Source organism: Daphnia magna, linkage group LG10, assembly GCF_020631705.1.
Source record: "Daphnia magna isolate NIES linkage group LG10, ASM2063170v1.1, whole genome shotgun sequence".
Classification (NCBI taxonomy): Eukaryota; Metazoa; Arthropoda; class Branchiopoda; order Diplostraca; family Daphniidae; genus Daphnia; species Daphnia magna.
In genome coordinates this window covers 1,156,014-1,170,048 of record NC_059191.1, presented here as the reverse complement: position 1 = coordinate 1,170,048, position 14,035 = coordinate 1,156,014, and the positions used below count along the sequence as shown (strand labels likewise).

Here is a 14,035-nt window from a genome sequence, read left to right as displayed (position 1 = left end):
CTTAATGTAAATCAACAACAAAGAGAAAGAGATCAAATCCATAACTTGAAGCCTGTTGTAAACACTAAAATATCTTACTAACGCGCCTTGTTATGCAACGTGTTTTAAGGCAACAGAGACCACCCACAAGAAAAACATTTTGTCGTGATTTATTGATTCGATTTAAATATCGGTAGCGTGGCCGAGCGGTCTAAGGCGCTGGTTTAAGGCACCAGTCTCCTCGGAGGCGCGAGTTCGAATCTCGCCGCTGCCATAATGTTTTTGTCTGATTGATGGAAGAAATAAGCCAGAGGTTCAGTAATTGTAGCCTACTCTGTAATTTTCTTGGAGAAAGCGACAACCAGACGGGGGCTGTAGACATGAAAGTTGCTTGTTGCCCATTAGTGATAAGATAAAAACTAAATAAATAGCGCCAGCTTAGTTTTGAATGAAGCGTGACAACAGTTTCTTCATACCAGCATTATCCGATATCAGAGATAAAGAGATTGACGTAATAGATGCCTTTTAATTTTTAAATGACTTCCCAACAACATGTACGTTAGCATCTCATAGAAAATAATATACGACGGCTTGAGTGAACAGCTTAGTGAGTTTCTAGTAAGGCAGTTTGTAACACGTCGAATCAGTTGTTATTTCCTTTTGCAATCTCATGGAATTTTGTCCCTCCCCTCGTACCATTGGATGGAAACAGTAATCGAACTGACTTGGCCATATCCATGTCGTCAGCTACCTAGAAGCACCAGCATTACGTGAGTATATGTTGTGCAACTCTACACATTGCATCTTTATATAAAGTCGCTAACACCATTTCAAAAGATTAAATTTCATCATCCCGAATAAAGAACTAGTCAAGCAAAACATTGTTGCTCTAGCAATGCAGATATTTTGGAGCCTTTCGACTTCTGTTTCAATCAAGAAATCCGGATGAATAATTCAGAGAAATATTGGATGTAAATAGTATGACTCATCACAAAGTATTACCTTAAGGGTAAAGGTGAAGCGTTCCAGAATATGAACGATTTTGCTTCTAAACTTTGGTTGGTGGTTCTTCCTACTTCTCTCGGTGCACTTTTCAAACAAGAACTAGAAAATTAATGTTACATAACATTTAATAATAGGGAATTCTTTCTTTTGCTACCTTTGTATTTATAAGGTAGCGTGGCCGAGCGGTCTAAGGCGCTGGTTTTAGGCACCAGTCTTTCGAGGCGTGGGTTCGAATCCCACCGCTGCCAAGCACAATCTTTTATTTTTCATTGTCCATTTTCCCCGTTCTCGATTAAACATATTTAAGTACAAGCAGAGCCATTCAAGAACACGTGAAACGAAGAGCTATGGAAAATACCCATTTGCTATGTGACGTATGAATACCAAATTATAATAAACGTCCGTTGTCAACATCGACAACGTTTTGCCACCATCAAAATAGATGATAAAAATTCTCAACTGAAGGCGATTTCGTCATTTATTATCTCCTGGATCCATCATCGAGTGCACTTTTCGTAAGTTCATTTTACAAAATCAATCTCAAATCACCGTAACAAAACTTAAAACGAAGTTTTTCCTTTCGTTAATTCAAAATTCAAGTTGGCTTTATTCTTACACTCAAATAGCCATAGGCAATGATTCCTCCCTTAAACCATTACTGTAACTAGCTTTTTCTTTTTCCCCCCTTAAGAAGTATAACTTCCTCGAAGTGGGTACATTGTCAACCCATCCGATTAGATCTCGAGTTTTTTTTTTTGTCAGGTAAAAAGCCCAAGGTGGATATGCATGAAGCTGTCCATCTTGTTGACCCTATTTGCGTCCCAGTACCTCATTTTTACCGTTTTACTTCGCTAGGCACAGTGAGCAGCAAGTCTAATGTCACTTTCACTGTGCTCGGCCAAGACCTTTCATGTTGTCGAAGGTCAATCTGGGCCACGGAGGAACAGGGTCAACAAGGTGAAAGGTTTTTTTTTTTTTTCATCGAGAAATGGTGTCAAACTCATACAGTGAAATTTAGGTTAGCCATCTTAGTGGCTTATGCCTTGCCTACAAAAGGCTGATGTCCTGCGCTCAATAATCAGTGTTGAGTTGCAAGTGAACTGAGAAGCATCTCTCAACAAGGTAATTCAAATACAATCATCTTTAACTTTAATCTGTTTGTTTTAAAATTCTATTGCTATGACGATTTTTTTGAAATATGTTTACAATTCCGTTTAATTTGATTGATTTACAGCAGATCGGGTTCCACGTTTAACTTACGAAATAACTGGTGATTTTCTGATTCGCCATGAAGGTTTTAGTAAGTTAAACATCAAATTTTATTTGATCAATAACTACGAATTTGGTGATGTGATTGAATTTTTCTTTTATATTCAACTAGGCAATTATACCTTTCCTGGCTGCTACAGCATTTGCTGCCCCTAATTATGCAGTTGCACCTCCTCCACAAGCAATAATCAATTCTTACGGTAACAATGTTGCAACTTATCCGGCCGGAGTGAGGCCCCCGAACATCGAAGAAGTCCAAAAGGAATGGAATAAGTTTATAGAGTAAGTTTTCTAAATTCTCTTCGCTTCTACGAGAAAAGACATTAAACCTTTCGGTTAATTATAGAAAACTGCCATGGCTGAAAGGTCCTGCTGGCCCTCCTGGTCCTCCCGGACCTCCTGGTGGAGGACGAGGAGTTGACAGCTATGCAACTGATTACAATCAACCACCACAGACAATTGTTGGACCCCCTGGCCCTCCCGGACCACCAGGACCAGCTGGAGCTAAAGGAGAGATCGGATACACTGGAAAACCGGGATTGAATGGCGCTCCCGGCCCACAAGGAGCACAGGGTTTTGATGGCGCACCTGGTGCACATGGAGAAAAAGGAGCAGCAGGCTACAATGGAGCTCCCGGTGCTCCTGGAAAAGACGGTTACCCTGGAGCTAAAGGAGAGCCCGGTTACAATGGCGCTCCTGGTTTGAACGGGGCCCCAGGAGCCCCTGGCAAAGACGGACTTAATGGAATGCCCGGATTTTCTGGACCCAAGGGTGAAAAGGGTGCACAAGGGCCAACTTTAACTTCAACCATTCCCGGCCCAATCGGTGCTCCCGGACCTGCTGGTAAAGACGGATGGCCTGGTTTCCCTGGTGGGCCTGGACCTGTTGGCCCTGTCGGCCCTGCTGGACCAGTCGGACCTGTTGGACGACCCGGTTCAAATGGTTTTCCCGGAACCTCTGGTCCTAAAGGCGAAATGGGAAATCCCGGATTCAACGGAATGCCCGGCAAAGATGGACTCAATGGCGCTCCAAGCATGCAACCAGGTCCGATTGGACCACAAGGATTGGTCGGACCACCAGGCTTCAACGGAGCTCCCGGAAAAGATGGTTTACCTGGCCCCATTGGTTTTCCAGGCAAAGACGGACTTAACGGCGCCCCCGGACCTATCGGTACTTTTTAAACTTGAAAGCTTATTCTGTATAGTTTGAAACGACCCGTTACTCATTTGTCTTTAATGTCTAGGTCAACCCGGACAGCTAGGCAAACCTGGAAAAGATGGTTTCATTGGTTTCCCCGGAGCTCCTGGTTTCCCTGGTGCTCCAGGCCCTGTAGGACCTGAAGGCAAACCCGGTGCACTAGGCATGACTGGCAGCCCAGGCCCGATGGGTCCTGTTGGAGAAATGGGACCTCAAGGTAACCCTGGAGCACCAGGTTTGCTTGGCGCTCCAGGTCCTATCGGACCTGTAGGAAGACCTGGCCCTATGGGAAGCCCAGGACCAACAGGTCCTCAAGGTAATTCTGGCTCACCAGGATTCCTAGGCGCTCCAGGACCAGTTGGACCTCAAGGAAGCCCTGGCGCTCCCCCACCTATTGGAGCTCCAGGACCCGGAGCTCCTATTGATACTCCAATCGGAGCACCTGGACCTTTCCCTTCCGGAGCACCTGGACCTATCCCACCAGTTTACGGTGAACCCTCTGCCCAACAGGCTTCTTATCCAACCCAGGCACAACAATATTCTAGCAAAGCACCGGAAGAATCAGGCCGAAGCAATCAGGACATGTTCCAGTCGTTCGTAGCCAACGTCAATCGAGGATAGATTTAGACTTATATGGACCTGAAAGTTAAAGATTGTGTGCAGATGAATTTCTACGTTCAATCTCTTGACAAGAAGCAAAACAAATTATATGGCTGCATTCCGCATTCATTTTTCTTTTGCCACATACGAACAATGAATGAGTGGATGTGAAACATTTGAAGCGGTTTTGAATATACAAATGATGAATTTCTAAATGTTATGTTGCACTCGTCTTTACTTGGCGTCATTAACTCTTCAGTTTAGAATTGAATGTGATTGTCACGTTGACGTGATTGTGCGATTGTGCGGCACAAAAGGCCATTGTCTTCTTTTTGGCTTGACATATTTAGTTTCACTATTTTATAACTGTTTGAGACACTCGTAAAAGAGAAATCTTTTACATCCAGACGAACAAACGACTCATCACATGAATAACAAAAAGAAGTCTGGCGAGTTAGAAAATAATCAGCGCTCGTGATCGTTGTTGACCATCTGCGTGGCATATGAAAGTGACTACATCTTCGTTGCCTTTGGACTTACAGGGTCAATGCGTGAAAATTCGAGATGAGTAGGTTAATGTATTTGGGTTCTTCTTTAAGAACGATAACTCTGAGGGTATATACTTTGGAAAGTGGAGCTATACAGTTTCTACTGCATAATGTTGACCATCTGCTTTTTCAAGATGATGCTGACATTCGTTTATATGCAATGAATAACGTATATATTTGTATTGTCTTCCATGTTCATTAGAATTTAAAACACGTCATTTCATCTAACATTAACGCAAGCTCAGCTTTCGTCAGTCGTGTCACGTTATTTCACGCTCTCCGTAAAGCAAATATAATCGGGTGAATGAATAAAAGTGTGAATGGACGAATTAAGCCGAACCAGCCGGCGCAATTTCATCAACCCAATTGACACGAAAACGAAAATTTTCGCGTGTGCTGGATATTCCGGGAAAGGCAAACATCCTCGACTTCGGAGAAGCTGATTCAAACGAACGATGGATAGCATTGTTATTATCGTGTGGATGAGGATAAGGAGCGCGCGGATGACCGTGGGAAACAGGTTGGCGATATCTGTACTGAACGGGATGTACCTGCGGGCTAAAACTCTGTACACCGGGATAGGACGGTGGATCCAGCTGGAACTCTGACAACATTCTTCTATAAGGATTCATCTTAGCGTGAAACGTGGGACGCTGGTTGCCAAAGGATTGTGTCATCACTCGTTGCGCCGGAATGGAATGAAATCCCATTTCAGTTGGCCACGTAGGATTCAAAAGAAAAGGATTCATATCCACAAGCTTCCGTACAGCCGTTTGCAAATGGATAGACGGATGGAGTGGATCTAAGGTTTCAAACGATTTCTTTTGCGATTCAAGTGTCTCTGTAGCTAAGGTCGTCGATGTAGGATTCTCCAAAGAATTGAAAACAGGCTGTGTCACTATGCCAGGAGTGAAAGACGATTGATTTGGAATGGAGACTTGTGCGGATGCAACTGTGGCTGGAGGGGCTGTCGAAGTCGTTGGGATGTGTCCGGATAATTCGAAAGATGCTATAGATGTCGACTGAGATTCAGGGAGTACGTCCAACGGTGGGACGCTGCTAGAAAAATCACGAAACTCTGCCACACCTGAAGTGGACGAAGTGACATCTGATGGAGACGTTGAGACAGACATCTGCAGATGTGAACGATCTTGTGGGACGAACGGTGTAACAAATGCCCATTGGAGTTCCGGTTCTTCCGTCGGTTTTAAAGATGGAAGATCGACCGTACCATCCGTCGATGGCGCAACAGAATCGAGAAGAAGACTCTCTAAGACATTGACAGAATGATCTTCTTCCGAAACTGTCTCGCAGACTTCTTCCTCGTTAACAGGTAGTGGAGTTATGTTTCCAACTAAATCCGGAATGTCTGTCGCCAGTGGCTCTTCCGTTTGATTGGATGTTGGGGTGAAAAGATCGCTATGAAATTGGTTGATAAAAGACGTCGTGATGTTGAAGGCGCTTTGATCCATAGGGAAGGCTTCAGTTGTTAGTACAAAAGATTCATTGGTGGCTTCAGCTTCATGATAATCTTGTCCGGTAGTTGTATTATTGCGAGCGAAACGCTGAAAGTTGGAAATCTCCTGTTCAACTACACCATCCGTAGAGGAAGAAGGAACTGGATGGGCGCAGCTGATTGACAGGTGAATAGCAAAGAGACCAGCAACGAGTGCTAAACTATTTTTCAACTAGAATAAGTGAAATTAATGATTGCACTGTATTTAACACAACAACAAAAAAATGTACACGAGTTCTGAACAAAAAAAAACAAAAATAGATACCGATTTTGAAACTTACTTTAAGCGAATCCATGACGAGTTGACTCGGGAGACAGGGTGAGGCTTACTGAAACGAAAAAGGAGCCAGCTTATATATAGCTCTGGTTTGATTTCTTTTTTCATCCGTGTCCTTATTTCCGCACCTTTGTCCTGTCCAATTTATCCGTCAGATCATTTTGAGATTCTGCTTATCATCCCGCATGTGGGTCGTGTAACTTTCAACGCTTTACGTTGTAGCTGTGACGAAAGGGAAAATTAGAGCTAGACGTGTAGTATATGTGTGTTATAGCTTCGGCGACGGAAAGCGTTTGTGAACATTTGAAAAGCAAATTTCTAGTCTTCCTTGATGGTGACAGTACAATAAAAATTGTCCCCTAATGAGGAGAAACTTCACTTCATTACACTCTAGTTCTAGTTGATTGAATTGGATTGATTGGATCTAAAGAACACTGGAGAAGATTCTCCCGTACAAGTTAAGAGAAACCAACTTCAATTCCCTACAAGGACCTATTACGTGATGCTATGATTATATAGGATATGGTGTGTTAACCCAATATGACAAATGTCCCTACGGCAAATACGCCTAAAATGAAATTTCTGGGAGCTAACAACAGTTCATTTGCAGTTTGGATGCCAAAGAAGTACAAAGTTTATTTTACGTACAAATGAACATTATTCTTAAACATGTCAGCTGTCTGTCAAACATAACACATTGCGATTTATTGATGACTTTGTCAGTCATAAGCGATAGAATCGCAAGTCACCAACGTACACGTGAACCGATTGAAGTAATCGCAGAAAAGCTGGGTTTATTTTTGTGATCGTCAGAATTACCGATGACCTAAGCTGTCGAATAGGTCCAGGCTAAGGCATTCTTATATGGCATAGATTATGTACCATTGCTACTGGTGAGGCAAAATAAAATCCTGAATAAGATCGCTATCGCCTCACAACCCAGTTGAATTACTGTACATACCACTGCCATATAGATGATGCCGGTGCATAATCAAACAATGTGAGTTCAGTCTATTAAGGAAGTGTGTGTCATCAACTACGACAATGTTCATCAACATCGTAGTAGAGGGCCAATGCTGATTACCGAAGGCACTTTCGTCGCTTAGTATCTCCTGAATTCATCATCGAGTGGACCTTTCGTAAGTTCATTTTCCAAAATCAATTAAATCTTGCATCACCGTAACAAAACTTGGAACAAAGTTCTTCCTTTACGCTAATTCAAAATTCAAGTTGACTTGCTCTTACATTCAGATTCAGCCATGGGCAATGATGCCTCCCTTTATTATTCGTTTTCCCTCAACAAGTGGACTCGGAGCAATATTTTTAGGAACTAGGGTGTTGACTTCTTGACGAACTCAGAGGGAGAAATCCAAAATTGGGTAAACTAAAAGGACTGCACGCCGTGCGAATTTTCCAGACCACTGGCTTGCTGTTATTCAACATTTTAAAGTGGCTGAAATAGGGAATAGTTTCTCGTGAAAGGAAAGAGATGAGTTCCGTCAGCTGGGAACAATAGAAATCGTCTCATGCAAATTTTTGTCTACCCCTTTTTCACGAACTGGCAGATAACGGATCAATTAATAACTCCTTCGTCCCAGTTTTTCCTTTTCATCATCAACATGTTACCGGGCCGTGAACGGAAAATGGTGTCTCCGGAGGGGGGTAGCAATAACGGAAGCAATATCTAAACTAAACTATTTGTAGATGATTTGTGGTCAATGGTTGAGAGCTTTTTCAGCTAAAAAAATTAAGTAGCGAAAGAAGAAAACGTCTGAAAACGGAAAGCAGACAAGAGCACCATATATAAAGCCTGTCGATCGACCTCCTTAGCCATTCAGTCTGGTATCTGGCAAGCTCCCTGCTCTTACTACTCTAAAGCTCTGTTCTCCATATCCTATTCGTCATGATTTTTACGAAGGTAAGTTTGCTTGAATTTGTTTCAAAGTCGACTGTATTCATTCACGTGTTATTTTAACTATTTCCTTAGTTGGAAAGTATCGTTTTACTGGCGGTGTTTTGTCTTCTACCAATCATCTATGCGGGCCCGATTCCTTCTTCCGCTGAATTAAGTAGCAGCCGTTCATCTGGACGGAAGACGCAGCAACGATTTACACGAGACTATCACGATCAAGACACGACTGATGTAGCAGATCTTTTAGCAACTACAGTTGAACCTCAGTTGCCAACAGATGAAGACTTGTCTCTGGTACAAGAGGATGACAGGAACCATCTGGTGAACCCTGTTCCTCATGTAGCAACAGAATCTGCATCACCATCAACACCTGTTGAAACTTCTTCTCCAGAAGCTGTTTTGTTTTACCCTTCCGTGCCCGTCGATCAACCCAAATATCGCCCAGCTACCCACTACGCTCCTCCAGTTGAAAGTCATCCTTCTAGAGGTGGCAAGGTAAGCACTTCCAGTCGTCCGTTTGGATTGGGTGTACCCAAACTGAGGCAGCTTGGCTTCCCTCCCATATCTAACACACGAGAAAATGTGGGTCAACAAGTCAATTGGGAAGCTAAAATTGGTCGTTCTCATGGTTCATTTCATGAATTTCTTTTGGCTTAATCCGTTGGAAAAGCCATCGATTGTTTAGTTGTTAAACATGGACTTGAATCAAACAATTAGCTGATGACGATTGCTGAGCTTTCGTCTTTTGTAATCTATACGAACATGATATCCTACCAATATACGAAACAATAAACCAAAGAATATCAAAATTGTTTGTACTTTTCCTGGTTTTATTACAATCAAATTCAAAACAATAGTTGGACAATGAGAATTTTGCACCATCAATTAACAACAGATTTTGCCAATCACAATTCCGGTGAATATAAACATAGACTTGCAACGTATTTGCTATATCCAAACGATGTGTATAGATAGAACTTCCTAAAACTAAGATAGAAATCCTTTATGCGATGATCTGAAATGATGATGGAGAGTTATAGCCTCCATCACACGAACATTTTCAATTAATCAAACAAAGCTAATGTTCATATAACTATATATACTATAGTCAAGCCCACTTGCACAGCTCCTGATTCCCATAACAAAATACTTTTTTGAACTGGCGATCGTATGTCGTCACATTCGGATGTTTCACCTACAGGAAAACATGCGGAACTGTTTCTCCGTTCAGGAATTTTCACGCAGCAAGACGCATTATCATACTGTCTCGACGAAAAAGCTATTTACATGTCTTGCGGTTAATCGTGACTGACGTTAGCGAATGGAAAGAGGAGAAATTTTCGGCAGTTGGAGAATCCGAATAGTTTTGGTCTTCCCTTTATGTTTTTAGCTAATGTTCTTGCAGTTTCTTTCACAGGCGGCGTTCAGACTGCGATCTCGTTGTTATCGGTTGGCAACCAATTTTGTTTACGGTGGAAAAAGTAAACAGGGGGGAACTGTAGCAATTCCCGTTTCCCCTCCGAACGGATAAGAGATAATGGCCGATGTTTCTTCTTGCTGTTCGAAAGTCGTTTAACACAAATATTTAAAATCTTATGGGTCGAACTTGCTTTCCCCCCCCCGTCGCTTTATAGTTGAACGGGTGAAAGTCAAAGGGAATATTGTCCCACCCAGAACATGTAGTGTTAACTATAATCACAGTGTTTTGCCACTTTAAACGGCCAACAAACAAGAGTTCCCGCAACCCTGTAATCAAACTGATGCAACCTCATAAACTGTAAAGCTTTCACATGTCACGTTGAGAAGAACAATATGACCAATCGGGCATGTATACAGTACGCGTACCTTAAATGGTCATCTTGAAAATCGTATCACACTCCTATAAAACCCGCACGTTACAAACAGGCCCAGTATGACGTCAATAGCATTCGGCCAATTTATGACACGGAGAAACTGAAATGCGTACGTTTGACTGCAAGAGAAAATGTTAATTTATTCGCTAGCTTTCGCTCCTCTTTATCTCCAAAATCACTTGGGTAAGACTTAAATGCAGTTTAACGTCAAGAAGAAGACGTCAAATGAAAAACGTGCGGTTAATTCTCTTCTGTCATCCAGAGAGGGGGGGAAAAAAAGGAGAAATGGAAGCCTAGAGGAAAAACCAATATAGTCCGCTATTATGTTACAGTTCCCCTTAAGGGCTAATAGAACTTTAAATAGTATAGCCTACAAAGAGAAGAAACCTAATTCCGAGTCTGCAATAATGTCTGGGCTCATATTCTCGTAAACTGGAGAGAAATTAGTTGTGTCAGCTGGTGAAGAATAGAAATCGCATTCGCAAAATAAAGACGCAGCTTGCACTTCCGCTGCAGGGCTAACGATTGCATCACTCGAGTTTTCCCTTTCGTTTTGGCGGCATGTCGTTCAGCTAGACGTCCAACGATGTTACGAGCACAAACTATATCGCTACATTTCTTTAATGGCATCCCCCAAATGTCTGCAGTGCTCTTCACCTAATGGGAAAGTTAGAAAAAGAAGGAAGACTAGAGGGAGAAGAAACAAACGGGAGCTTCAGGACTATATAAGCCTGGGCTATCCTCAGAAATAAGTCAGTCAACTTTACTGTGTTAACTGAGCAGTGCCTTAACTTCCCCACCATGAGTCTTCTGAATGTAAGTTAATATTGCATTTTTATTTCAATTCTTCATTACACAAAAAACAAATTGATATTTGTATAGTTGAGAAAAAGCAAAGGTATCATCGCATGCCTGGTTATTCTTCAATTGTCGATTACTGGAGCACATCCAGTTCGTTCGTCTGGAACGGCTGAAACAAGCAACGTTGACAGTCGTTTGATTCAACGTGTCGCTCGTAACGATCCCGATCGAGGCTACGAGCAGTTTGAAGATCAAGCGGAAGTGGTAGCACCTACTGGAGCACCTTTTAGCGAGGGTGTTGTAATGGACCAGGAAACGAGTGCCACTGAGTCATCTGTTATCCAAGAAGAGATCAATCCTTTCATTTCCTCCGATAGCGTTATTTCCAATGGACCGGAATCTTTGGAAATCGTAACCCCTTCGTTTCTAGACAATCAAAATGTCCCCGTTTGGGTGTCAGATGCTGAGCCTATGGAGAAGCTGGAGGATCCTTCTACCCACCCCGAAATAGTAGCCGATCCTTTCTACAATAGTCCCGCGCATTCTCCATCTGAAGCCCAGTGGCCACCAGCTGCACCTTCAGACTCATCGAATGATGTTCCAGCGATTCCAACAGATTTGCCGGTTGCCATCCATTCTCTGTCTACCTTTGGACCCATTTCTGATGAGGTAGAACCTATCCAAAAGCTAGAGGAGCCTTCTTTCGATCCCTTGGTCGTCTTTCCACCAGTTTCAAGCGAAGCTGAACCCCTTCAAAAGCCGGAAGATCTATCTTTCGATCGCACAGCAGTTCCAGTCTCGAACGAACCTGAATTGATTCACAATGTTGAAACTCCTTCTAACGAGCCGTTGAACATCATCGCACCAATTGTACATGAAGATGTTCCAATTCCAGTTTCAAACGAACCTGAACTTATTCACAATGTTGAGACTCCTTCTAGCGAGCCGTTAGACGTCATTGCACCAGTTTTACACGAAGATGCGCCCAATCAGAGTATAGTAGATCCTTCTGTCGATTCGTTAATCATTACTGCCCCGGTTTCAGATGAGACTGTGCCTATCCACGACAATCATTCAGTGGATGTTCCTTCATTTGATGCATCTATTTCAAACGAAGCTCAGCAGAATGTAGAAGATCCTTCTGTAAATCCCGTTGAAGTTGCTCCAGTTTTAGTTCAGGATGTACCCGAGATTGATACAAGAATCGTTGCAGAGCCTGTTACGAACATTGTAGCGAATCATCCTTCTGAAGTGGCTCATCAAGAACCCCAATCGCCACCTGCTGCACCTTCAGAAATTGATTTTCCTCCTCAAGCAGTCTTTATTTCAACTGTTTTCCCAGCATCACCCATTACAGTTGCTCCCTTTAAGGCGCAGGAACCTGTCAGCCCGTCATTGTATTCCGTAACGAATCCAAAGAAACCTGCAGCCAGTTATTCAGTTACCCATCCACCAAAGATGGCCACAATGGTGAATATTCCAAGTCCAGTAAAAACCCAGTTGAAATCTTATCCTGCTGGCCAGCAATTGAAGCAGCAATATCCTAAACAATCACCGGATTATGGTAAAATTAAGGCCCAATCAAACCCAATCTCAAATGCTTCCCCCAATGCGCAGGCTCAAATCAATCAGCCCAAATATCAGGTGACATCTCCTACATCATCACCTACCCCGGCATATGGACCTCCTCGTGCCACTCTTGCCACTTCGTATGGAAACAACAAGTTCCCTACTCGCCCATTCGGTTCTTCACCTAAACCGAGACAACTGGGCTTTCCTCCGGTATCCAACACCCGAGATAATGTGCTTCTTCAAGTCAACTGGGCAGCCAACGTGGGCCGTCCTTATCGCTCAACATAATTTGGAATTTACTTCAAAAATTTTTCTAAGGCATTCCTCTTTCTTATGTCTTTTTTCCAAGTTGAAAAACTTATTTTTGCTTTACACTTATTACACGTCCCAATATTTTCTGAAAGATGACCACAACAACCCACCAGCATGCACAGGATGTACGTATGTAGTATTTCGAGTGTAGACTGTGCAATCGGGTGAAGGAAGATGCAAATACCGTTCCGTCTAACGTGACGACCGCTGAGCTCTCGTCGTACTTGTATAGTTTAAAGAAAGAAATATATATCAGCAAAAATTTACTGACTAGTATTTCTTATTGCATCCCCGCAACTGTTTGCACCGATAAATGGAAGAAGAAAGGCCAAGGCTATACCTAATTCCCCAAATGAAACAATACAATACTTAGTAAGCACATTCAATTACCGTATCTATCCTAGATGCGATGAAATGTTCCATGTTACCAAGATGGCTGGAATATAGTAAAGACCCATAAAAGTGTTCCTGTTAACTTGTTACGCAGCACTCGACTCACCTGGTTTATCAAACTACTTTTTGAAAATGAAGTACGGGGTTGTAACTCAGTGGTAGAGTGTTCGCTTTGCATGCGAAAAGCCCGGAGTTCAATCCTCCGCAACTCCAAATCTTTTTTTCGGTAAGTTATTAAAAACCAATTGTGTCATGAACAATTTGTTTACGTTTGAGATTCATTTTTCTTGTACAAATATTTAATATTTTACCACGCCAAATATCCACCATTCCAGGATAGAATTAGTTTGTGTAATATGTTTTTTTCAACTATTATTACTTATAGACACCTAAAACTGGAAGACTCACTTGTGATTAAAATTTCCTCATTGGATTCACAGGTGGCGCTGGACATCCTATTGTTGAAAGGTGTGCGCTATCTCAGTTACATTCGGAAGCGCTAAATTGTATCAACTCAAAACAGGAAGTAGACTACTGCTCTTTGCTTCTGAAACGACTAGAACAAGCCCTAACACTTTGGAATGAAATAAGTTCTATCATTTCAAGGGAGAAATTTCGAAACTCGTAGCAGTTCACGTATGACGCACGAAACTAACAAAGTTGTGAAATAAATGTGACGAAATTACAGAAGTCATCTTGTCTGCTGCAACATGTGTCCTAAACTGCATGGGTTTAAAACAATTTTTATCTATAAAGAATGACACGGTAAGAACCACGCTTAGAATTTTTTGGGTGTTGATT

The 14,035-nt window shown here is 42.3% G+C and overlaps 4 protein-coding genes, 1 long non-coding RNA gene and 3 other non-coding genes across 16 annotated transcripts; 6 read left to right on the top strand and 2 right to left on the bottom strand.

The window, feature by feature from the left end:
* Positions 1–171: 171 nt before the first annotated feature.
* Positions 172–253, top strand: Trnal-aag. The gene has a single exon. It is a non-coding gene; the product is annotated as a tRNA-Leu (tRNA).
* A 251-nt stretch (positions 254–504) lies between these two features.
* Positions 505–4,265, top strand: LOC116932660 (collagen alpha-1(I) chain). 9 transcript variants are annotated; one of them, XM_045180162.1, is made up of 8 exons: positions 505–1,499; positions 1,676–1,746; positions 1,840–1,941; positions 2,003–2,106; positions 2,219–2,284; positions 2,366–2,535; positions 2,600–3,423; positions 3,497–4,265. In XM_045180162.1, the coding sequence occupies exons 5-8, from the start codon at positions 2,273–2,275 to the stop codon at positions 4,069–4,071; spliced, it is 1,581 nt and encodes a 526-aa protein (XP_045036097.1). In that variant the 5' UTR covers positions 505–1,499; positions 1,676–1,746; positions 1,840–1,941; positions 2,003–2,106; positions 2,219–2,272; the 3' UTR covers positions 4,072–4,265. The 9 variants fall into 9 exon arrangements, with proteins under 9 accessions (XP_045036097.1, XP_045036094.1, XP_045036092.1 ...); XM_045180159.1 differs by having other exon boundaries at positions 505–749; positions 843–1,941; XM_045180157.1 differs by having other exon boundaries at positions 505–749; positions 817–1,941.
* Positions 1,153–1,232, top strand: Trnal-uag. Its single transcript has one exon. It is a non-coding gene; the product is annotated as a tRNA-Leu (tRNA).
* A 498-nt stretch (positions 4,266–4,763) lies between the features above and the next one.
* LOC116932665 lies at positions 4,764–6,510 on the bottom strand. Its single transcript, XM_032940445.2, has 2 exons — positions 6,396–6,510; positions 4,764–6,286 (listed from the first exon to the last, which is right to left on the bottom strand). The coding sequence occupies exons 1-2, from the start codon at positions 6,408–6,410 to the stop codon at positions 4,928–4,930; spliced, it is 1,374 nt and encodes a 457-aa protein (XP_032796336.2). The 5' UTR covers positions 6,411–6,510; the 3' UTR covers positions 4,764–4,927.
* Positions 6,511–8,158: 1,648 nt separating this feature from the next.
* LOC116932669 lies at positions 8,159–9,112 on the top strand. The gene is made up of 2 exons (XM_045179825.1): positions 8,159–8,309; positions 8,379–9,112. The coding sequence occupies exons 1-2, from the start codon at positions 8,295–8,297 to the stop codon at positions 8,958–8,960; spliced, it is 597 nt and encodes a 198-aa protein (XP_045035760.1). The 5' UTR covers positions 8,159–8,294; the 3' UTR covers positions 8,961–9,112.
* A 1,728-nt stretch (positions 9,113–10,840) lies between these two features.
* On the top strand, positions 10,841–13,107 carry LOC116932659 (proline-rich extensin-like protein EPR1). The gene is made up of 2 exons (XM_032940435.2): positions 10,841–10,972; positions 11,039–13,107. The coding sequence occupies exons 1-2, from the start codon at positions 10,958–10,960 to the stop codon at positions 12,815–12,817; spliced, it is 1,794 nt and encodes a 597-aa protein (XP_032796326.2). The 5' UTR covers positions 10,841–10,957; the 3' UTR covers positions 12,818–13,107.
* Positions 12,844–13,916, bottom strand: LOC123477154. The gene is made up of 2 exons (XR_006652552.1): positions 13,643–13,916; positions 12,844–13,181 (listed from the first exon to the last, which is right to left on the bottom strand). It is a non-coding gene; the product is annotated as an uncharacterized LOC123477154 (long non-coding RNA).
* Trnaa-ugc lies at positions 13,376–13,447 on the top strand. The gene has a single exon. It is a non-coding gene; the product is annotated as a tRNA-Ala (tRNA).
* Positions 13,917–14,035: the final 119 nt, after the last annotated feature.

What these genes read in the sequence shown, in the direction of transcription:
- LOC116932660 (XM_045180159.1), top strand. An exon ending in GAATGGAATAAGTTTATAGA is followed by an intron (nt 2,536 to 2,599) that starts GTAAGTTTTCTA and finishes GGTTAATTATAG; the next exon opens with AAAACTGCCATGGCTGAAAG. An exon ending in CGGCGCCCCCGGACCTATCG is followed by an intron (nt 3,424 to 3,496) that starts GTACTTTTTAAA and finishes TTTAATGTCTAG; the next exon opens with GTCAACCCGGACAGCTAGGC.